The sequence below is a fragment of the Schistocerca americana genome, chromosome 4, assembly GCF_021461395.2.
Source record: "Schistocerca americana isolate TAMUIC-IGC-003095 chromosome 4, iqSchAmer2.1, whole genome shotgun sequence".
In the NCBI taxonomy this organism is placed as follows: domain Eukaryota; kingdom Metazoa; phylum Arthropoda; class Insecta; order Orthoptera; family Acrididae; genus Schistocerca; species Schistocerca americana.
The window spans coordinates 36,718,771-36,743,458 of NC_060122.1; the positions used below are offsets into that span (position 1 = coordinate 36,718,771).

Below are 24,688 nucleotides of genomic sequence, written 5' to 3' on the forward strand. Positions count from 1 at the left end.
TTAAGGGATCACCAATTCAGTACTGGAGGGCAGCGAGGAGGGTAAAAATCGTAGAGGGAGACCAAGAGATGAATACACTAAGCAGATTCAGAAGGATGGAGGCTGCTGTAGGTACTGGGAGATGAAGAAGCTTGCACAGGATAGAGTAGCATGGAGAGCTGCATCAAACCAGTCTCAGGACTGAAGACCACAACAACAACAACATGGAAGTTGAAATATACGGATGGTGAACTAAAAGTATTCTTTGAGTACCTTCTTATTTAACGAGTAGAGAGAGAGAGAGAGTGCGTCTTAAATGTTTCTTTCACTAGCATCATTCTTTGGAGAAGAAATATTTTAGAGATTGACTTAGCCGTCTATCCGTAGAAGAAGATCGGCTGTGCATACCAAGTAAGTCCATGCATGTAAAAGAACTGGGAAGGTTGCAATCCATCTTCAGATATTCTTATCGTCAAAAATGTTAGAATGTGGTGACCGGTGTGAAAGGACCAAAGGAAAAAAGGCATTTTGAGAAGAAAATGAGAGAAAAAGCTATCAAGTGTTGCCATAGCAACAGAGCATAACAAGACAAGAGAACATTTCACGGAATTGTATTCTACCCAAATATCTGATAGATAGAATTTGTAAATGCAAATAAGGGAGAAGATGCGAGAAAGTCACAACGTGGAAAACTGGAGAGAAGATCTCGACGTATTAGACTAAGAAGAGATACAACTAGAACGATATGACTAAGAAGACCTGGTGTGGGGAGTCTACAGCTCTCACATATTGTGGGTACGCAGATGCGAAACTGACATCCGATGCCAGTGGCACCAGTTGCTGTTCGCCGGTGCTGATTACACATCCGCTTATCGACACAGCCCATATTCTACACCGGGTGAGCGTAAAACAGAAATTTATTGTTTTAATACGACGTGGTATAAACTGTTGAATGAACTTTAATAGTGTAATTACTATACTTAAAGTTAATTTTTAGATGCTCACAAGGTCTAAAGCTTGTAAAATTATGGATCTGGAACAGCAAGTTGGGGAAACTTCACAACCGGTCACAGCTATGAAAGTTAGTAATGAAGGGCCAGACTGGTCTGCGTTAGTAAATGTAATCGAAGCTCAAAATGCTCGAGTAAATGATAAATTAGATGCACGGAGTGAAGTTCTAAATAACCGGAGTGAAACCTTGAATAGTCGAGCAGCAAATCTAGGTTTGTTAAGTGCCAAAGTTGATGCACTGAGTAGAGAATTTAGTAATCTATGCGAAGGCACGGATGCTTTAAAGGCTGAATTTGACACCCTAAATAGTAGAGTCGAAAAATTTGAAATTAGATTTAAAGAATGATCTAACTTAGTCTTTAAACATTTATGTAAATGAAATGTTTACCGAATTCAACCAAAAACAGAATGATTATTTTCAGGATTTTACAAAAAAGTTAGAATTTGATATTGAGGAAAAATGTAATATGGTAGAATCTGAAATCAATGGAAAGATAGGATCATTTGAAAATGTATGTAATGTTAAGTTAGATGCTGTAAAGCAGGGATTGCATACTTTACAAGACAGTGTTGAAAAGCAAGATAAGTTAATGCCAATAATCCAATTGCAAATTACAGGAATTCATACACGAGTAGATAATGTAGAGAGAAATTTCAAAGAGAAACTAGTGAACTCAGAGATCATAAATGTAAATAGTTTGGAGGAACCATTTGAACAAATTATAGATCAAGAAATTACTGAGAGAATAACCTCTGGAAATGTTTTGACTATTGCTTCTTCCAAACTTAATGATACCAGCAAGGCGCCGAATGAAACTTTGTTCTGTAACGATGTCTCCTTAAAAAGTGATAGTGACGTGTGTAAAATCTGCGTAAAAAAGGTAAAGAGAGGTATCCTATGCATCCAGTGCAGGTCGTGGTATCACGACAAATGTGTTAAAGTGAATCTAAAATATATAAAAGATGAACATGACTGGACATGCCGTCAGTGCTTTGTGAGTGTCACGAAAAACGAGGTAATGGACACGATAAAATCAAAAGAAAAAATAATAAGTGTGCTTACAGAGGATTTAATGACTATAAATACGAAATATGAAGAACTTCGGCAGAAATATCAAGAACTGGAAACGAAATACAAAGAGATAGAGCGAGATCATCGTCTAGCACAAGACAGTGTTGTTAACCGTCGTTCTGCGCAAAAAACATGGCGTTTGCCGAAAAAAAAAAAACAGACAGACAGTGAGTACAGTTCCGGCGATACCGCTAGCAAATAAATTCACAACACTAGACGAAGACTGTGATAAGACAAAGAATAATGACGAACAAAAATCAGTGACGAAACTTCCAAGCGAGTGCGCAGCCAAGAAAACATCTAATACGAAAAATAAACCAGTGAACATCAAACGACGAGTTGTTGTACTTGGTGATAGCCACGCCAAGAAAATTGCCGAAAAAATAAATGAGTACAGTACGTTATTTACGGCAACAGGTATGACGAAACCCAGTGCACCTTTGACTGAGATAATTAAGAGCAGCAACTCACTTAATGAGCTATCTAAGAATGATGCCGTCATAATCATGGGTGGAAGTAATGATGTATACAGAAATGAGAGTAAACATGCGACCCAGTGTTTAAAAACTACATTACTTGACCTGAAAGTTCCGAACATCATAGTTACAAGTTTGCCTCACAGATACGACCTGCAAGACAATTCCATCGTAAATCTGGAGCTTGCAAAAGTAAACAGACAATTCTACAAAATATGCAAGTCCCAACAAAATGTAACATTTCTTGATCTTCCAGATGCAAGAGATTTGTTTACGAAACATGGACTACATTATAATAACGCTGGCAAGTCATACGTTGGCAAAATGCTAGCGAAATTAATACAAAAAGACGACGACGTTGCAAGAAAACCAATTGCTGTGCAACCAGTTTCGACCAAGGAAACGGATAAACGAGAAAACAATTTCAAAATCGCAGCCACAGCGCCAGCTCAAACAGGAACATCACGTCGAGAAGATGAGACGGTGCCAGAACCAGCCTCAGAACATACAGCAAAGACTGAAATTATCGTCAAGAAAACTGTACCTACTCATCATCCAGATGCTCACACACAGGGAAACTGATGAAGGGGGCCAGTTCTATCCGAATTTGGCCCAATACAACGAATCCAGAACAAGCAGTCAACACTCAGGTGGACGTTCCGTTACTTTATAGTCAAATTAGTTTTAAAGACCCTCTACCTAATAATATATGCAGTAGTAATTTCGTTATGCACTTGAACATAAGAGGTCTGTCTGAAGGAATGATCAGGAAGCTTTATGATATAGAAATTTTGCTAGAAAGTGTGAAACAATCTGTGAAAGTAATATGCCTTAATGAACATTGGCTAAAATCTGAAAATATCAGTCTCCTGGATAAACTTACAGGTTATAAACTGGCTACCAGCTTTTGTAGGACCAATGGGTATGGACGCTCTTGCATATTAGTTCATTCCATGGTAGACTATGATATCAGACAGAATTTTAGCCATCTGAATGAAGAAGGCACATTTGAAAGTTGTTGTATAGAACTTAAAGAGTATAACACACTAATTATCAGCATATATCGCACCCCTGGGTACCATATAAGCTCTGTATTTTTAGATAAGTTTGATACATTGCTACATAAATTAAAATGTGAGAAACTGTACAAGAAAGTGGTTATATGTGCTGACTTCAACGTAGATGTAAGGACTGATGACAAATTTTCTTCACACTTAAAGAACCTGGTAGCCACAAATGGGCTAAATCTCAATTTCGATCAGTATACAAGAATTACAGCAAGCTCTGCAACATGTATTGACAATATTGTAAGTAGTTATAATTATTATGTAAAAGAAAAGTTTCTTCTAGATTTAGGAGTATCAGACCATAAAGCACTATTTTTATCACTACCGAAGCAAAATTCAGTCTGCACAACAAAAAGATGTAGGAATTTCAGTCAAGAAAATGTGGAAGTATTTTGCAAAAAACTAAGCCAAACCAAGAGGACAGTCAGCAAACACACTTCCACAAGTGACAATTACAATAACTTTTTAACTGAATTCTTGGGTATATTCAATAAATGCTTCCCTTTTGTAACAGTGAGGACCAGGTCCCAAAAAAGTAGATCCTCGGTAACAAAAGGAATTAGAGTGTCTAGTGCTACTAAGAGGAAACTGCATATGGAGGCAAAAGTAAATCGAAGCCCTCAATTTCTTAAGTATGTAAGCACATACAAAAAACATTTGACAAAATAGTTAAACTAGCAAAATGTACTGCAAATAATGACTTCATTTCAAATGCAAAAAACAAATCAAAAGCTGTTTGGTCTGTTATAAGAAGTGAAGTTGGCAGTGAGGCAGAGAGAAAATGCCCTTCTAAAATAGTGATAAATGGTAGAGCTGTTACAGAACCCAGTGCCATTTGTGAATCATTCAATGACTTTTTCATAAACTGTAACAAATTTGGTGACTGTTCACCACCAAATACAAAGCCCAATATGACAGATAGCAATTGCACATGTTTTAAGTTTTCTCATGTTTCCATCTCAGATGTCATCAAAATCATAATGTCCCTAAAAAATTCAAAATCTGCGGGGTGGGATGAGGTCCCCACTGAAATAATAAAAATAGTCCGTCACAGTATTGCATATCCACTCTCTTTCATAATCAACCAATCATTTGATGAGGGATGTTTCCCAGATCGATTAAAATATGCAGAAGTTCGGTCCATACACAAAAAAGGCAAACAAGATGAATTGGGCAACTATAGGTCAATCTCACTGTTATCAATTTTCTCAAAAATATTTGAAAGAGCTGCATGTGATCAGATTGAAAATCACAATTCACCTAACAGCATTATCTTAGGCAATCAATATGGTATCAGAAAAGGCCGCAGCACAATCCATGCAATAAATGAATTAGTCACAAAAGTCAGCAGATGTCTTGATGATAGAATGTGTGTGTCAGGCATCTTTTGTGACCTGTCCAAAGCCTTCGACACAGTAAATCATGACCTGCTTCTCCAAAAATTGGCACGCTATGGTTTTCAAGGCAAATCTCTTAGCTGGATGTCATCATACTTGGCAAACAGAAAACAAAGAGTACTTATTAACATCAACGGCAAGAAATTTCTCTCTGGCTGGAAAAACACTCAATTAGGTGTTCCACAAGGCTCAATATTAGGGCCACTGCTTTTTCTATATTATATTAATGATATGCCATGTCAGGTCCAGTCTGATACTATCCTCTATGCAGATGACTCAACAGCTGTAGTCTGTTGTAAAAATGAGGTAGACCTAATTCGTCATATTGAACAAACACTTGGGGAAGTGGAGGCATGGATCAAAAACAATAACTTGACATTAAACTTTACAAAAACAGAAATTGTTCATTTTACCACAAAACAATCTGCACAGTCTATAAGTGAAATAAGTTATATGGACAAAAAATTAGAGACTGCAGACTGTGTCAAATTCCTTGGCGTGTTAGTCAATAAAAACCTGTTATGGAGTCGCCATGTGGACAACATACTGGGTCGACTGAATAGCCTTGTATATATTATGAATATCTTGTATAGTATTACTGATTTAGCTGTAAGAAAAACTGTATATAATGCATATTTTGTTTCAGTCATTAGGTATAGTATAATTTTCTGGGGGTCTGAAAAAACAAATTTACTTAGAGCTTTTAGACTACAAAAAAGAATCATCCGGGCAATGGTGGGAGCAAAACCAAAGCAACACTGCAAACCTTTATTTGTAAAACTGGATCTAATGAGCATTCCAAGCATATACATCTATGAAACTCTCACTTTCACGAAAAGAAACCCACAACTTTTTGAGGGCAACTTCTTCTTGCATCAATATGATACAAGACATAGAACGAGCTACATGTTACCTACCCACCGTTTAAAATCATATAAAAAAAACCCATACTATATGGGCATGAAATTTGTAAATAAAATATGGAAAGATATGGATGACCCAAATGTAAAAGGCACCAAAAGAGACCTGGAAAAATATCTGAAAAATAAATGTTACTATAGTGTAGAAGATTTCATGAATGGTAACAATGCATTATAATTGTAATTAAAATACCTCTTTGAAGATGTTACGCCATGTATATTATTAGTTTATTGTATTTTTAGTATTGTTATATATAGTGTAAAAACTGACAAGTCACCTATGTCACAATCTTTGATTGTATAAGGCTTGTTATATGATAATAAAAATTGAATTGAATTGAATTGAAAGTTATAGAAGACTTGTGGGGAGAATTCAAACTTACCCAGGATAGAGTAGAATACAGAATAATTTCACCTAATTTGGTATTGACTAGTGAAGTGGTGATTGTTTTGCAGTGGGGAGACTTCCATACAAAATTTAACAGGAAGTACTGGTCTGCACTTGCTCAAGTGAAGGTATATCAGATCCATGGGATCCAGACGGAGTCATCTGCCCCCAGGGACATTAACGTTCTAAGTTAATAGGCGGAGTGACAACTGTCAGATCACGAGTTGTTCTCAGTATTTCTTCCATAATAGTTTTGCTGCACCGGATTCCTATCAAACTATTCTGCTATATATCCCCCAGGGCTGTTAACATTCTGAGTTAATGGGTGGAGTGATGATCCTCAGATCTGAGTTGTTTTTGGTGTTTCTTCCATAATAGTTTTGCTGCACCAAATTCCTATCAAACTATTCTGTTATATATCCCCCAGATACGTTAACGTTCTGAGTTAACGGGCGGAGTGACAACCGTCAGATACCGAGTTATTTTTGTGTTTCTTCCATAATAGTTTTGCTGCACCGAATTCCTATCAAACTATACTGTTATATATCCCCCAGGAATGTTAACATTCTGAGTTTTCTGAGTTAATGGGCAGAGTGGCGACTGTCGAATCCCGAGTTGTTTTCAGTGTTTCTTCTACACTCAGAGATACCATGGAAAAAAAATCATACTAAATAGCATTTGTGATTATGTCATCCCCAATGGTTCCTGGTGGGGGATTTCCTTGTTCCATTCAGTCAGACTACTAACAACCTCTAGCTCCTTATATAATCTCTCGGGGGACTAAAGAAGCTTCTGCATATGTGCTTCTGGTAGTACTCTTATGTACCCTACAAGAGCACGCATTAGGTAGGGATTTGCACAGTGCATTCACACCTACCTATCCCCAGTCGAGACTTGTCCCGACTTTGCTCGGCAGCAACATGACGTGGAAATTTGCACACATGTTGTCTCCAATCCCTGTCATTTGGCACAGCTCTGGGACAAGATATATTAAGTCTGCCTGGTCAGCTCTTCTCTCCCTCAGTTTCGATCGGCGCAGTCTCCATGTATAATTAGGTCATATTTTTGCTCAAAATGGCCTTGGTATGTAATCTCTTCACCAGTTTCTTTGCAAACTTTTGTGCTGAGGTCATGGTAAAATCAACGTCATCAATTTTGTGTGTTCTATTGATATAAGGCGTTATTACGTTGACTCCAACACTGGTTTTGTTGAAAGCTGTCTGGTAATTCCTTTATTTGTCACATATTTCTGGGTAAATATGGAGAACCATGTCCTGGCACATTACTTTCGAAATAATTTATGAATTCATGAGAATACCATTTTCATACTGGATGTAACATAACAGGGGCAAAGTTCCAATTTATACTTCCTGATGCATATTTTTCTTAGTGTACTGAAGGAAATATTAAGTTAGCAGAAGATATAATATTGGGTGACTAATTAAACAACTGTGATAATATAGTATATAGATTTTCTACTTTGTACAGAATATTTTATACCTTTTATGAGATGTGATGTAGATGGGAAGGTTTGTAACAGTTTTGAAAGGGGTGGGTATTTTGGATAAAAGCATGATTTATGAGAACACATAAATCATGATTAACACAAAACACCCATCACATCTTTCAAACAACCCTCACAAACATGTGTGCTGGACTCTTCATCACTTGCCATTTCCATAGGGTTGCTAAGATTTCCTTAGGGGACCCCAAGGATGAAGGTGGGAATGTCCGTTCTGTAGAAGACAATTTAACACCAAACCTCCTCCGGTGTCTGACTCAAGTACCTGCAAGGTAGGGATCCTGGGGAAGGGGGGTGGGAAGGGTTTCCTGTCTTTGGGGCTATCTTCTGTCTGTTCTCCAATCTTAGCAACAATTTCTATTTATTTACTTTCTTACTTCTCATTTGAGGACCTATCTATTTTTCCCTCTTTCCATATTCATCTACTTATATTGTAGAATTCCTTCCTGGTTTCTGTGGTTTCCAATAACCTACATCTTATCTTTCAATAAGAAGCTGAAGAATCAGACTGCATGAACACACATCCACATACACACAAAAATTACACTGAATTACAGACTAGAAACCTGTCGCAATGTGAGAACCACCAGGTATTGTAGGGGAAAGAATATGTGTATATAGGGAAACATACACATATAGGCATGTAAACACTATGACAGTTCTACATGACCTATTTATATAAAAACTATCACACACGTATATTTCTACATCGAGTGTACATAAGAAGGAGGCATGAGTAATGAAAGAGAACACAAGCAAGATTGGAGTTAATCAAGATGCTTATCTAAGAAAAGTCAGTGTAGCAAATATTCCGATAAATTGATGAATAATAGGATAGTGAGACTTGAATTAAGGTAGACATAGTATATACTAAGAGTATAGGAGTTGAGAGGTAGAGGTGGACTCCAGACATTAAATGATGTATTATAAAAGTGAATGTGAAGTGCAAAATTGATTTGTAGCTTTACCAAAAATTCTTATTGTAGCACACGTAGGAACGTATACTGGTGTAATGAACCATGAGACCTACTCAGAATGCATAAGGGGGGGGGGGGGGGGGGGGGGGGGGAGTGCCCAGCATTTATACTACGGATATAAGACAGGCATACCTACAGGGAGGCAGGACAACCTGTGGCCTAAAAAACAGGAATGTTTTATAAAGTGGCGTATCTACCAGAATGGGAAGAGGATGTGCACTTATATGTTCAACCCACAGGCAAGGTGTAGGTACTGATCCTAGCAGAAGGGGACAGTATTATGACAGAAGTCACACACTTTATAGGAATTATTCTGAAAAATGTGAATTCTATGCACAACGAGCATTATTATATTTTATGTATGTTTACGAGTGTCAAAAGGAACACTTTCATGTTGCCCAGAGTTCCTCCAAACTACAACAGATAATGACTGAGTATATACATAGGAAAGGTAGTACAAAAGGTGAGAACAGAAAGTAGATTACTCATGTGTCATGAACACCTGGAGTTTATGATTGGAAAGATAGCAGAAAAAAAGAGAAAAAAAATATACTCTTCGCAATTCCTAGATATTAAAAGTGCTGAAAAAACCTGGAGCAAAATGCTCATGTCTTATTATTAAAGTAAAATGAGAAAATAATAGCTAAGTAGTAAGCAAAAGGTTATACTGTTAAAATGTGAATTGTTATTATGTGTGATATTATTGTACATAATGATTATGTATAAAATATCACATGTTCGATCTGAGGGGGGAAATATGTAGTGATTCGAGAATTTCTGCATATATTCTAGAACCACTCAGCCTTCTACCAGCTTGAACACACAGTGTTTTACATATAAGTGTGAGAGAGCATATCTACTGCACATCACCTGTCTGTATGTGCAGGTCTGAAGGTTGTCGTGAGAAGACTATAGGCACGGCAGTCAAATGGCACCGACGAGTACTTGTCAGTCGGTTCGTGGAAGTCGTAATGAAAGCACATGGAACTTCTGTGTTATTTTGTGCTGTTTTGTAACTATGACTATTGTTAATTATGAAAGAACAATTGAGTGGAAAAAGATTTTTAGTAACTTTTAACACAGACTTGCTAGAGGCAAGACATGTTCATGATTTCTGTGGTAATTAAACCAATTATATTGTAAATGTATCTTACGTGTGTCTAATGTGAGATGATATGGGTGACTTACAAGAAGTCGAATATTTATGTGAGAAATGATAATTTTGTTCTTTATGGAAGCTGAAAAATACCGATGGTGAACTAAAAGTATTCTTTGAGTACCTACTTATTTCATGAGTAGAGAGAGAGAGAGTGAGTCTTAAATGTTCCTTTAACTAGCATTATTCTTTGAAGAAGAAGTTTTTAGAGACTGATGTAGCTGGCTATCCAGAGAAGAAGATCGGCTGTGCATACCAAGTCAGTCTATGCGTGTAAAAGAAGTGAGAAGGTTGTAATCCAAGTTCACATATTCTTGTCGTCAAAAACGTTAGAACACAACTTGACAACTTAAGTAAGGTAGCCAAAAAGGTGGGACTGAGGATTGCCTATAACAAGATAAAGACATTAAACACCACTGCAGACTGGGAAACACCGGAAGCCATTGTGCAAATGGTGGACAAATTTAAACACCTGGGAGAATTTATAACAGGAAGGAATAGGAGCAAGGAGGGAATAACAGAGAGGATAAACAAGATGACATCAGCCTTCAGTGTGACGAGAGAGATATACAATAAAAAGAATATATTCACAGAGACAAAGATAAGTCACTACAAGGCAATGGTGATGAATGCAGTATTATATGCTGCTGAGATGATGGCACAAGTAAGAACAGGGGCAGAACTACTAGGGAAAAATGAGAGAAAAATACTAGGTCCCAAAGGAGGCAGCGAGAGATGGATGCAAAGACCTAGGGAAGAACTGTAATGGAACATGAGAACAATATCCAGGGAAATCAGACCGAAATGGGCAAGGTTTGCTGGACATGTTATTAGGATGAGTATGGACAGAATGATGAAGAGAGTGTGGGAAACAATAGGGAGGACAAGGAGAAAGACAGGAACCCAGTGGTTTGTTGAACTTCAGAAGGACTGGTTGGAATTGGGAATCAAGGTCAAAGGAAAGGAAAATTGGAGGAACAAATATACACTGACCAATAAGCTGGAGATCAACGACAGAGAAGAATACAGGAAAAGATTAAAGTGTCACCAGTGGAGTCGACGGAAGAAAAGGACACTGAAGATCTCGGAAGAAGTGCGGGAGAGAAGAAGAGAAAGACTGAAGAGGTTCTGGGAGAAGAAGATGAAAATGCAGTCCACGAAGGAGCAGCTCGCACTCCTACAGATGCCGTAACGCAAGAAGAAGAAGAAGAAGAAGAAGAAGAAGCAGCAGAAATCAGGCATCGTCAAAATATACTCATAAACTTTCCAGAGCCTTTATTGACAGACAATATCCTATCCAGCTCCTACATTAGCAGACCTCCTCCTCTGACACTAGTAAACCTGTTAACCAGCACTTCTTTAATCACTAAGTATCACTCTGGCCTTGTAAAGCTCAACTACATCCTTCACTAGGGTTTTCACAACCTCTTATGCCCTGAGAAGATGAATATCCTACCCAAAATCCTATCCAAATCAGCTAAAGTAGCGTTCTGGTGCCCATCCAACCTTCAGAATATCTGTTCCCTACCCTAAACCACATGGGTCATTCCCTTGTGCCAACACAACCACAAGACCTGTCCCATACATCCATCCACCATCTCTTACCACAGTGCAGTCACAACACCTCCTTCACAACAAAATGCAGAGCAACGTGTGAAAGTAGTAATGTTATACACTAAGGTGACAAGTCACGGGACAGTAATACGCACGCGATTATGACAGCATGACACGAATTAACAAACTTTGAATGTGAAATGCTAATTGGAGATAGACACATGGGACACTCTATTTCAGAAATCATTAGGGGCAATATTCCGAGATCCACATTGTCAGGAGCATCCTGAGAATACCAAATTTCAGGCTTTAACTCTCACCATGGACAATTCTGAGGCTGACAGCTTTCCCTTAACAACTGAGAACAGCGGTGTTTGTGTAGAGTTGTTAGTGCTAACAGACAAGCAACACTGGTTGAAAAAACTGCAGAACTCAAAGTGGGTTGTGCAACGAATGTGTCCATTAGGATGACTGGAAAACTGTGGTCTGGTCAGATGAGTCCCAATTTCAGTTGGTAAGAGCTGACAGTAGGGTTTGAGTGTGCTGGAGAACCCATGAAGCCATGGATCCAAGTTGTTAACAAGGCACTGTGCAGGCTGGTGGTGGCACATAATGGTGTGAGCTGTGTACATGAAATGCACTGGGTCCTCTGGTCCATGACTTCATTTTTTTTTTATGACACTGTGCCATGTCATTTGGCCACTATTGTTCATGACTGCTTTGAAGAACATTCCGGACAATTTGAGTGAATGATTTGGCCACCCACATCACCCAGCATGAATCCCATCGAACATTTATGGAACATAATCAAAAGGTCAGTTTGTGCACAAAATCCTGCATGAGAAACATTTCGCGATTATGGATGGCTGTAGAGAGAGCTTGGCTCATTATTTCTGCAGGAGATTTCCAACAACCTGTTGAGTCCATTCCACATTGAGGTGCTGCACTGTGTCGGGCAAAAGGAGGTCCAACATGGTATTAGGAGGTATGCCATGAATTTTGCCACCTCTGTGTATATCAGCTATGCTGGTGGGAATTGGCTCTGCACTCTCACAATCCCTTTAGCATAAAACTCTGCTAACCTGTTTCTTATTGCTTCTCCTCATCTTTTCCATTCTCTCTTCTGTCCTCACCAGTCCTTTCCCATCTAGATCATGTACTGCCTTCTCCCATCAGCCCCCCCCCCCCTCATCATTCCCCTCATGTGCATATTCTCTCTCTCTCTCTCTCTCTCTCTCTCTCTCTCTCTCTCTCTCTCTCTCTCTCTCTCTCTCTCGGTCCCTCCCACCCTTCCTGTACACCCATTTTCCACCCCTCTCCCTTTCTTGCTCCCCTCTCTGTCTTCCTCTTCATCTCCATCTTACTCTTGTTCCAAACCTCCCTTTCCATACCATCTCACTCTCTACATATCTGTTATGTGCTCTACTCTCCAAACTCCTTTCATCTTGCAGTGCAGCCACTGATTCATTTGCCAAAAGGCCAGCCTTTCATTAGCCCACTACCCCCTCATTTCCTCATGCATCCTTCCCTACCCCCTCCCAACTTCCATCAGCCTAGGGAGCTGCTCTCAATTATCCATAATCAGTAATCAGGCTCACTGAGAGTTGGATTTCTGTGTCATCACGTGCTCCAATGACCTTGATATCGATGGGACGTAAAACACAGCTATTGTGTGTGTGAATTTTTGTACTTTAGCTAGAGACAATCAAATAGGGGTAATGCAGGAGTAGGTTTAATACTGAATAGGAAAATAGGAATGTGGGTAAGCTACTACAAACAGCAAAGTGAACGCATTATTGTGGCCAAGATAGATACGAAGCCCACACCTACCACAGCAGTACAAGTTTATATCCCAACTAGCTCCGCAGATGACGAAGAAATTGAAGAAATGTATGATGAAATAAAAGAAATTATTCAGATAGTGAAGGGAGACGAAAATTTAATAGTCATGGGTGACTGGAATTCGTCAGTAGGAAAAGGGAGAGAAGGAAACGTACTAGGTGAATATGGATTGGGGGTACGAAACAAAAGAGGAAGCCCCCTGGTAGAATTTTGCACAGAGCACAACTTAATCATAGCTAACACTTGGTTCAAGAATCATAAAAGAAGGTTGTATACTCGGAAGAATCTTGGAGATACTGACAGGTTTCAGACAGATTATATAATGGTAAGACAGAGATTTAGGAACCAGGTTTTAAATTGTAAGACATTTCCAGGGGCAGATGTGGACTCTGACCACAATCTACTGGTTATGAACTGTAGACTAAAACTGAAGAAACTGCATAATGGTGGGAATTTAAGGAGATGGGACCTGGATAAACTGAAAGAACCAGAGGTTGTAGAGAGTTTCAGGGAGAGCATAAGGGATCAATTGACAAGAATGGGGGAAAGAAATACAGTAGAAGAAGAGTTGGTAGCTTTGAGGGATGAAGTAGTGAAGGCAGCAGAGGATCAAGTAGGTAAAAAGATGAGGGCTAGTAGAAATCCTTGGGTAACAGGAGAAATACTGAATTTAATTGATGAAAGGAGAAAATATAAAAATGCAGTAAATAAAGTAGGCAAACAGGAATACAAACGTCTCAAAAATGAGATTGACAGGAAGTACAAAATGGCTAAGCAGGGATGGCTAGAGGACAAATGTAAGGATGTAGAGGCTTATCTCACTAGGGGTATGATAGATACTGCCTACAGGAAAATTAAAGAGACCTTTGGAGAAAAGAGAACCACTTGTATGAATATCAAGAGCTCAGATGGAAACCCAGTTCTAAGCAAAGAAGGGAAAGCAGAAAGGTGGAAGGAGTGTATAGAGGGTCTATACAAGGGCAATGTACTTGAGAACAATATTTTGGAAATGGAAGAGGATGTAGATGAAGATGAAATGGGAGATACAATACTGCGTGAAGAGTTTGACAGAGCACTGAAAGACCTGAGTCGAAACAAGGCCTCGGGAGTAGACAACATTTCATTAGAACTACTGACGGCCTTGGGAGAGCCAGTCCTGACAAAACTCTACCATCTGGTGAGCAAGATGTATGAGACACGTGAAATACCCTCAGACATCAAGAAGAATATAATAATTCCGATCCCAAAGAAAGCAGGTGTTGACAGATGTGAAAATTACCGAACTATCAGTTTAATAAGTCATAGCTGCAAAATACTAAAGTGAATTCTTTACAGACAAATGGAAAAACTGGTAGAAGCCGACCACGGGGAAGATCAGTTTGGATTCCGTAGAAATATCGGAACACGTGAGGCAATAATGACCCTGCGACTTATCTTAGAAGCTAGATTAAGGAAAGGCAAATGTACATTTCTAGCATTTGTAGACTTAGAGAAATCTTTTGACAATGTTGACTGGAATACTCTCTTTCAAATTCTGAAGGTGGCAGGGGTAAAATACAGGGAGCGAAAAGCTATTTACAATTTGTACAGAAACCAGATGGTAGTTATAAGAGTTGAGGGACATGAAAGGGAAGCAGTGGTTGGGAAGGGAGTGAGACAGGGTTGTAGCCTCTCCCCGATGTTATTCAATCTCTATATTGAGCAAGCAGTGAAGGAATCAAAAGAAAAATTCGGAGTAGGTATTAAAATCCACGGAGAAGAAATAAAAACTTTGAGGTTCGACGGTGACATTGTAATTCTTTCAGAGACAGCAAAGAACTTGGAAGAGCAGTTGAACGGAATTGATAGTGTCTTGAAAGGAGGATATAAGATGAACATCAACAAAAGCAAAACGAGGATAATGGAATGTAGTCATATTAAGTCAGGTGATGCTGGGGGAATTAGATTAGGAAATGAGACACTTAAAGCAGTAAAGGAGTTTTGCTATTTGCGGAGCAAAATAACTGATGATGGTCGAAGTAGAGAGGATATAAAATGAAGACTGGCAATGGCAAGGAAAGCGTTTCTGAAGAAGAGAAATTTGTTAACATCGAGTATAGATTTAAGCATCACGAAGTTGTTTCTGAAAGTATTTGTATGGAGTGTAGTCATGTACGGAAGTGAAACATGGACGATAAATATTTTGGACAAGAAGAGAATAGAAGCTTTCGAAATGTGGTGCTACAGAAGAATGCTGAAGATTAGATGGGTAGATCACATAACTAATGAGAAAGTATTGAATAGGATTGGGGAGAAGAGAAGTTTGTGGTATAACTTGACTAGAAGAAGGGATAGATTGGTAGGACATGTTCTGAGGCATCAAGAGATCACCAGTTTAGTATTGGAGGGCAGCGTGGAGGGTAAAAATCGTAGCGGGAGACCAAGAGATGAATACAGTAAGCGGATTCAGAAGGATGTAGGTTGCAGTAGGTACTGGGAGATGAAGAAGCTTGCACAGGATAGAGTAGCTTGGAGAGCTGCATCAAACCAGTCTCTGGACTGAAGACCACAACAACAACAACAACAACAACAGCTAGAGACAATGCAAGAGCTTGAAAGCCAGTGTGAATTCTGTTTTCTGTTACATGTCTCTGGGTGCTATGCATAAGTAAGTTATGGTGAGTGGTTACCTCTCCCTTATTTTACATATTTTTCAATCCCGGAATTTTCATTATAGTTATCAGGTAGTCTAGAAGTAATTTCTATAATTATCAGTTTTAGTAGGTTAACACTGGTTATAATTTGTTGTTAGTACACTTTACAAAAGTAGCCAGCAATGGATGTGACTTGTTGCACATCCTTGAAGGAACTCCCTAATACATTGACTGTCAAAGGGGCCAGCAGTGATGCAGCAGAGCTGGCAGCTCTGGCTGGCAGTGACCACACAACAATCAAAGTGTTAATGATGTGATTTACAGAACATAATAAGTGAATGAATGAGGTAGATGCAGTATTTCTCAATTTCTGAAAAGCATTTGAGTCTGAAGCACTTCAGTGGTTGTTAAAAAAAGTACAATTACATGGGGCAACAGTGAAAATAAGTGACTGAATTTAAGATTTGTTGGTAAGTAGCATGCAGTTACTTACCTTGGGTGGAGGGTTATCGACAGGAGCAGATGTTACTTCACATGTGTCACTGAAGAAATATTCAGTTACATCTTATATGATAAAGGACGGCTCTCATGAAATGTAAATATTTAAGGAGTATGGGTAACAACTCGTTGAATTGCAGAGTCATTGAAATATGCACAAAAAGGACTGGAAACTTTAATAAGATGTAAGAGTGGTGAAAAATTTGGCAACTTGCTTTAAATTTACAGAAATGTTAAATCATGCATTTCACAAAATGACATAAACTATAATAACAGTGATTCACAGTTATAATCTGCCAACTCATACAAATACTTGGGTGTACTAAGTTGTAGTGATATGAAATGGAATGATCACATACGTGCAATTGTAAGTAATGTAATGTCAGTCTTCTCTCAACTGACAGGATATGGGAAAATGCTACCACTCTACAATGGAGACTGCTTACAAAACACTCATGTGACCCATCCTAGAATATTGCTCAAGTGCGTGAGGGTCTTACCAAACAGGAGTAACAGATGATTTTGAACATATACAAAGAAGGACAGCACGAATGGCCACAGTTTGTTTGACTAAAGAATCATGAGACACACTTCAGCCATCTATGTAGTGCCTCTGTAGGGGCTGTGAAGATGTTAAACTAATTACAGCACACACAGAGGCAATCAAACTGTCGTTCTTCCCCTCACTTCACACTCCATGTGTGCACGAAGTGAGAAGACACTGTAACACATTGTAGCATTTCACAGTTGTTTGCTTTTCAATTGCTGACAAGGAGCACAAGGTTGTTTTCTATGGCTGAGAGGCTGTGTGCGGTATGTGGGACATTTGTGTTAAGTGGATCTCATCGATGGTACAAGAAGCATTCCAAATGATAGAGGGTGCCATGGATTTCAGATATTCCAGGAAGTCATTGGCATCATTTATGCAAGAGTCTATGTGATGGGTTGGATGTGCTGATCAACCAGGGCTGAGAAGCGTTTGATGTCGGCTTTAAAGCCAGCAACTGTAGGACAGCCAGGGTGGTTGCATTTGTGTATTTTGTGAAGTAGGTAAAAATAGAGAGGTGCTTGGACGAAGAGGTGTAAGGAGTCAGATGGCAGCAGCTGTGAGTCTCTGTGAGAGGACTACAGAATTCAAGATTTTCTGCAGCTCAGTTGGGGTGGAAACAGAGGTGGTCATCAGGAACATCTTTTTATGTTGAGGTGCCCTTCTGCCATGTACTCCTCACAATCAAGTTCTACAGCAATTGATCCCTTGTCTGCAGAGAGGATGACAAGAGAGCAGTCTGCAAAAAGGTCATGGGCAGCTCGAGTGAGGTTTGGGGTTTCGGTGATATTTTTCATGAAGGATTGAGAAATAATGCTGAACAGGAAGAATGCATGGAGGTAATGGTTTTGGGGAATAGGAGGAGGAACCATTTGGTTTTTGGGCTGGAACCATTCCCAACAGGTTCGCTCTGTAGGCTATGTGTTGGGGTTGGGTTATGAAATGGTATATGAAGTTGAGATTATTTGTGAATTAGTGGAGATCTTTTGACTAGGCAGTGTGGTTGAATTTTGGTGTAGGGCTGAAAGTTTAGCCTTTGAAAAGAACAGATGCCACATGATCAGAGAGGGTCCAGATGAGAGGCTAATGAGTGAGTAGGGACCATGTTTGTGAGGTGTTACAGTTTGATTATGGTTGTAGCTGGACTTGGTTGGGTGATGTGCTACGATTGGGAGGTTAAGTAATGTGGCTAGGCTGGATCTGTTCGCTATGAGAGGGGTTGTTGGTGGCAGTGTCGAGGACTTTAGTCGTGGAAGAGGCAGGTAGGACACAACTTGTGAAGTATTTGACTAACAGGCTGGAGAGCTTGTTTAAGTGGTAGGTGGTGCTTTGTTCAAGTTTATGTTTGGCTTCAAGGAGAATCACACCAAGTGTTTTAGCACATCCAGTGGGTAAAAGGTGGAGGATTTTAAAGCAGTTATTGGGAGTTGTGGTTGGTGTAGACAATGTATTGGTCAAGGAAAAGGTGGATATGATCTAAAGATGGACCACTCTGAACATAACCCTTTCGGTCATGGCATCCTTATAAAAGGACATACTAAATAAATGCTTAGTATACTAAAATTCGTTAAATTGTACCATTTATAATTGTTGTCTTCATGTTGTCACAAGCAGAGAGTTTATTTGAAAACAGTGTCGACATCTCCTGTCAATCTGTGGCACCAAAAACAGTCACACGGACACTTTCCAGTAATCTTTGTACCTCCCATCAGCTAGTGAATATCTTCTGAGTCTAGGTAAAAATAAATTATTTGTGCATAGAAACATGCATTCTTGAAGGTGAATATTGGTGTCTTTCAGAACAAAAGGCAAGTGACATGCTTATAACTTTATACATGTCTCCAAGACATTGTGATTGAATGGTTGTAATAGCATAGAAATTTAGCACATTATTTCACTGTCTTTTTAGTCATCTTATGGTGATTTCACAATGCCTCGTGTCCACGATAGACGAAGGCCACTTATGGAAGAAGTTATAGAGCTCCTTCATTCTTCTGAAATTGACAATCCATCCAATGATCCAGACATTTTATATCACACGGTATGTTGTAAGCTTAGTAGCCTAGACGTAAAACCCACTAACTGCATGATAAGTGACACAGAGATAATCACAAAACACTCATCCCATCCAAACGACAATGCACTGGCAGCAAGAATGTTATTGCTGTGTAAGACTTTGTTACAGTACAGCCAACCTAAAGCTGAATAAGAAAAATATCCATTGTAATCATAACAGACTGAAACGTAGGTTTGAATGTCCAGATTGGTAAGTCTGATGTCTGTTCACATGCTTTGTATCCGGACATGGCAGGGCAACAGCCACGCCTATTGGGCATTTAGTAGGCTTTGCACCCGAAGACAACATGCAGTTAGCTGCTTTTGAAACTGAAAACGATTTTTGACAGCCTTTTTCAACAGTTTATAGCCGGTTTTGGAACCTGAAAGTGGACGCATGTTTACTCATGCAACTAATATTTGATACATAAATGCATGGATTGAGTACAAGAAAAATGATTCAGAATCAGGTGCTCCTAAAAATAAGACCCTTGATTTGCTTCACTTTAGGGCAAGTGTGGCCCAAGTACCGACAAAAATACACTCCTGGAAATGGAAAAAAGAACACATTGACACCGGTGTGTCAGACCCACCATACTTGCTCCGGACACTGCGAGAGGGCTGTACAAGCAATGATCACACGCACGGCACAGCGGACACACCAGGAACCGCGGTGTTGGCCGTCGAATGGCGCTAGCTGCGCAGCATTTGTGCACCGCCGCCGTCAGTGTCAGCCAGTTTGCCGTGGCATACGGAGCTCCATCGCAGTCTTTAACACTGGTAGCATGCCGCGACAGCGTGGACGTGAACCGTATGTGCAGCTGACGGACTTTGAGCGAGGACGTATAGTGGGCATGCGGGAGGCCGGGTGGACGTACCGCCGAATTGCTCAACACGTGGGGCGTGAGGTCTCCACAGTACATCGATGTTGTCGCCAGTGGTCGGCGGAAGGTGCACGTGCCCGTCGACCTGGGACCGGACCGCAGCGACGCACGGATGCACGCCAAGACCGTAGGATCCTACGCAGTGCCGTAGGGGACCGCACCGCCACTTCCCACCAAATTAGGGACACTGTTGCTCCTGGGGTATCGGCGAGGACCATTCGCAACCGTCTCCATGAAGCTGGGCTACGGTCCCGCACACCGTTAGGCCGTCTTCCGCTCACGCCCCAACATCGTGCAGCCCGCCTCCAGTGGTGTCGCGACAGGCGTGAATGGAGGGACGAATGGAGACGTGTCGTCTTCAGCGATGAGAGTCGCTTCTGCCTTGGTGCCAATGATGGTTGTATGCGTGTTTGGTGCCGTGCAGGTGAGCGCCACAATCAGGACTGCATACGACCGAGGCACACAGGGCCAACACCCGGCATCATGGTGTGGGGAGCGATCTCCTACACTGGCCGTACACCACTGGTGATCGTCGAGGGGACACTGAATAGTGCACGGTACATCCAAACCGTCATCGAACCCATCGTTCTACCATTCCTAGACCGGCAAGGGAACTTGCTGTTCCAACAGGACAATGCACGTCCGCATGTATCCCGTGCCACCCAACGTGCTCTAGAAGGTGTAAGTCAACTACCCTGGCCAGCAAGATCTCCGGATCTGTCCCCCATTGAGCATGTTTGGGACTGGATGAAGCGTCGTCTCACGCAGTCTGCACGTCCAGCACGAACGCTGGTCCAACTGAGGCGCCAGGTGGAAATGGCATGGCAAGCCGTTCCACAGGACTACATCCAGCATCTCTACGATCGTCTCCATGGGAGAATAGCAGCCTGCATTGCTGCGATAGGTGGATATACACTTTACTAGTGCCGACATTGTGCATGCTCTGTTGCCTGTGTCTATGTGCCTGTGGTTCTGTCAGTGTGATCATGTGATGTATCTGACCCCAGGAATGTGTCAATAAAGTTTCCCCTTCCTGGGACAATGAATTCACGGTGTTCTTATTTCAATTTCCAGGAGTGTAGATAAGCCAGCTGCCAGGAAGAGGGAGAGTCCCACTAGTGAGAGTCTTAAGTACTTCAAAACAAGCCAATGCGGAAGTTCACCCAGAAGCTGAATTTTGTTTGGACAATGTTTGGCATCTTCCAGTGGTCAGTGAAAAAAAAAATCATTTTACAGGTGCAAGAAACTGGGTTGCAAAGGCAAAACCAAATTTTATTATGTAAAATGTTACATTCACTTATGCCTGTAAGGAAAAAAATTGTTTCTTTGACTATCATTCTTCACAAGTGTAAAACCATAGTTTATGTATATAATCATTAAGTAAGCTTTGTGAAATTTATGTATGTTGGTGAAATAAAATCAAATAAAATACTTTGACTTTTCGACTAAACACTGCACCCACTTGAACCCAATGTCATGATATGGGGCCGCACTGTATCTCCCCTTGGGGGGCACCTCAGAATATTTTATACATCTGAAAAATCATAATTTAATTTGAAGAACTGGATAGCAAAGCCATGCTTTTTTTTTCCAGGAAAAAAATAATTTGTGACTGAAAGGGGTTAAGGAGGGACTCGGAGAGGGATGCAGTCAGGGATAGGGACCTTAATGTAAGTTCCAAAACTTCCTAATTTAAGACAGATGCAGCTGTCAGCATTTTCTCTAAATCATTTGCCACTACATTTGATAATATAGGCCAAATTAGTTTAAAAGTACATTAACCAATAAAGAGTGTTGCCAGACTGAATGAATTGACTGTAGCAAAATCCGTCACACACACACACACACACACACACACACACACACACACACACAGACACCATAACTCCATTATAGCAGACACAGGCAAGTAAACAGAACATAAATAATCATTTTGATGTTTATAGTATCTGTTTTCCAAACAACGGTTGAAAAAAATAGTTTTTGAAGTTTTTATGATTTGTCTAAGGTATCTGACATTACTGGTCTCTCAGATCTGATATAAAACTTGAAGATCATTGCTATTTAATGTACAGGAGACTGAAGAACATCATACATCAGCTATAGGAAACATTACACAATGACAGGAAGCCTTTAAAATAATTAAATAAAAAATAATTGAGGCTTAGAGTGTGGTCCATATCTCACTGTGTTGATTTACATCTTTATATTTAAAACAAGTATGAAAATATGTACAGCAATTCAAAACTGAGCAAATAACTAAATGTTTTTGAAGACATTTCCTGCACATTTAAAATGGAAAATTCACAATGTCCAAAATCAGTTATGCAGTCGTTTCTTTAATTCTATCCACACACTACTTGTTACCACCTGGGAGTGTCATTTTGCATATAGATTTTGTAAAAAGACTCCTTGGTGGAACATAAATAATGGAAGCAGTAAAGGTAACAACTCACCAAACAGTTTAGGTGTTAAGTGATAAATAGTCACATAAACAATACTAAAAATGTTGCTAAACTTTCAGATGATTTCCTTCTTTGGAGGTAATTAATATATTCTGTAGAAGAAGCTCTGAATATGAATATTTTCTGAAAGCTTAGTGACATTTTTAGTCTTGTTTTTGCGCCTAATAAACAGTTAGTCCTTAAACTGTGTGGTGAGCTGTTACTTTTACATCTTCCATTTACTAAAATTCTGCACAATTTTCATTCAGTTTTTGTGTGAACTAATGGTGATAATTTTCTAACCTCCTTCTTCTTCTTCAACTTCTTCTTCCTCATCCTCTCCAAAATTATAGAATCCAAGTGGAGAGATCTGAGTTCCTGCAGATATACGAGCAATCTGTGCTCGAAGATAATTAATCTCTTTTCCAGGGAATGGTGGATATGTAAAGATCTGGAAAAAACAGTCACTGTGAGACATTACCATTTATTGTGCCCTAAATAAATGAATGAAAATAATATTAATAATAACAGTATAAACAAAAAGTCACAGTGAGAGCTGAGCTGAACATTGAAACAAAAATTGTGTGGACTAGAATTAAGTTCTCAGATCACATGCACTCATTATCGTTGGCAATACCTCTGCAGCTGTTATGAAGTTTATCAAGGATGGTGAAAGACAAGCTAATTAATGATATTTGTGTATCTGCATAATTTAAACTTCTCTTTAAGCAAAATTCAGTTGAGAAAACTAATAAACTATGAGATGGCTTCCAGAGGAAAAATGTACAGTACCACTGATATACACTTATAAAAGTAAAAGGAATCTAGCTTTCAGCACTAATCATTTCCTCAATGTGAACAAGACAGGGAAAGGTTAAAGGGGAGAGCATTTCACTCAGACCCCAGGATGGCAAGAGATCCACCTGTAGTGAGGAGGAGGGCTACACAATGATGAGAAGGTCAGAGGTGATAAACTATTAAACAATGTGCTAGGTTCAGTCCAGAGGTGGGAGTGAGAAGTAAAGACACAGTGCGGAAGAAAGATGAATAGTGCAACTAATAATTAGCAAAAAAAAGTACGAACAATCTAATTAAGAATTATCAGGAAAAAGTTTACACACACACACACACACACACACACACACACACACACACACACACAGGTGGTGGGTGGTGCTTAGTGTTTAACGTCCCGTCGACAACGAGGTCATTAGAGACGGAGCGCAAGCTCCGGTTAGGGAAGGATTGGGGAGGAAATCGGCCGTGCCCTTTCAAAGGAACCACTCCGGCATTTGCCTGAAACGATTTACACACACACACACACACACACACACACACACACACACACAAACACACACACACACACACAGCGAGAGAGAGAGAGAGGGGGGGTGGGAGGGATGGGGTGTTAATGGAGATAAGAGCAGGAGGGAGTTGGGAGAGAAAGAATTCATCTCTGCAGATCAGGAAAAGTAGTAGTAATTCTGCATGGCATTGATTTTACAAGTCCTTGGTAGTTTTCTGGAGATATGTGGCAGCAGATGTAATTACATGGCAAATATAGAGAAGGGGTTCACGAGACTTGTCAAGAAATTTTAAAAATTAGAAGGCTGATTTAGGTCTTTAAATGCTATATTTCTGAATGCTATATTTCTGACAGCACTCCTGGCCCACCGCCAGCCTACTTGCTGACTGACACACCTTGTAGCACCTGGGATCTTGCCAATGCTGCTATGCTTCCTTTTTTGCAGCCCCTGGCTGACAGAGATGCCGTCCTTGCTCCACAGGCATCCTACGTCCCTGATATGGTGCCACCACTACTAGCGCCCACACTGCTGGTGTGGCAAAACTGTTATACCTGCTCACAGTGACACACACGGGAGCTGCACATGCCCATCCTCTCAACATGCACAACATGCCACACAGCACCAGCTGCACAATGTACACCAGCTGTTTCATGTGTTTCCAGAAGCAGTACCACCACGACAATACGGGGGCTAGCCAAACTATACATGTGTCCCCTCAGTGTAACCCATCCTATGTAATGATTCCCTCATAATATTATAGAAGGAAACTGCATTCCTGCAGCAAGGCTACGGGTAAACCACCTGTCCTATCCTCATATACAAATCCTGGTGCATTCTAACTGTCTCTATATTAGAGCTATTTATTTCCACAGTATTATGATGACAAAACCTATATCATAATCAGACAAGCAACAGTTTAACAAATAATAAAAATCTTTATGAAAAATTTTTACATTGTC

The 24,688-nt window shown here is 40.0% G+C and overlaps 1 protein-coding gene across 1 annotated transcript in view; it reads right to left on the reverse strand.

The window, feature by feature from the left end:
- LOC124612557 (radial spoke head protein 4 homolog A) overlaps positions 1–24,688 on the reverse strand; it is a 497,314-nt gene that overhangs the window by 152,264 nt on the left and 320,362 nt on the right. The window contains exon 8 of the mRNA XM_047140832.1: positions 22,726–22,873. Within this exon, the coding sequence (XP_046996788.1) occupies positions 22,726–22,873 (148 nt within the window). The remainder of the gene's footprint in view (positions 1–22,725; positions 22,874–24,688) is intronic.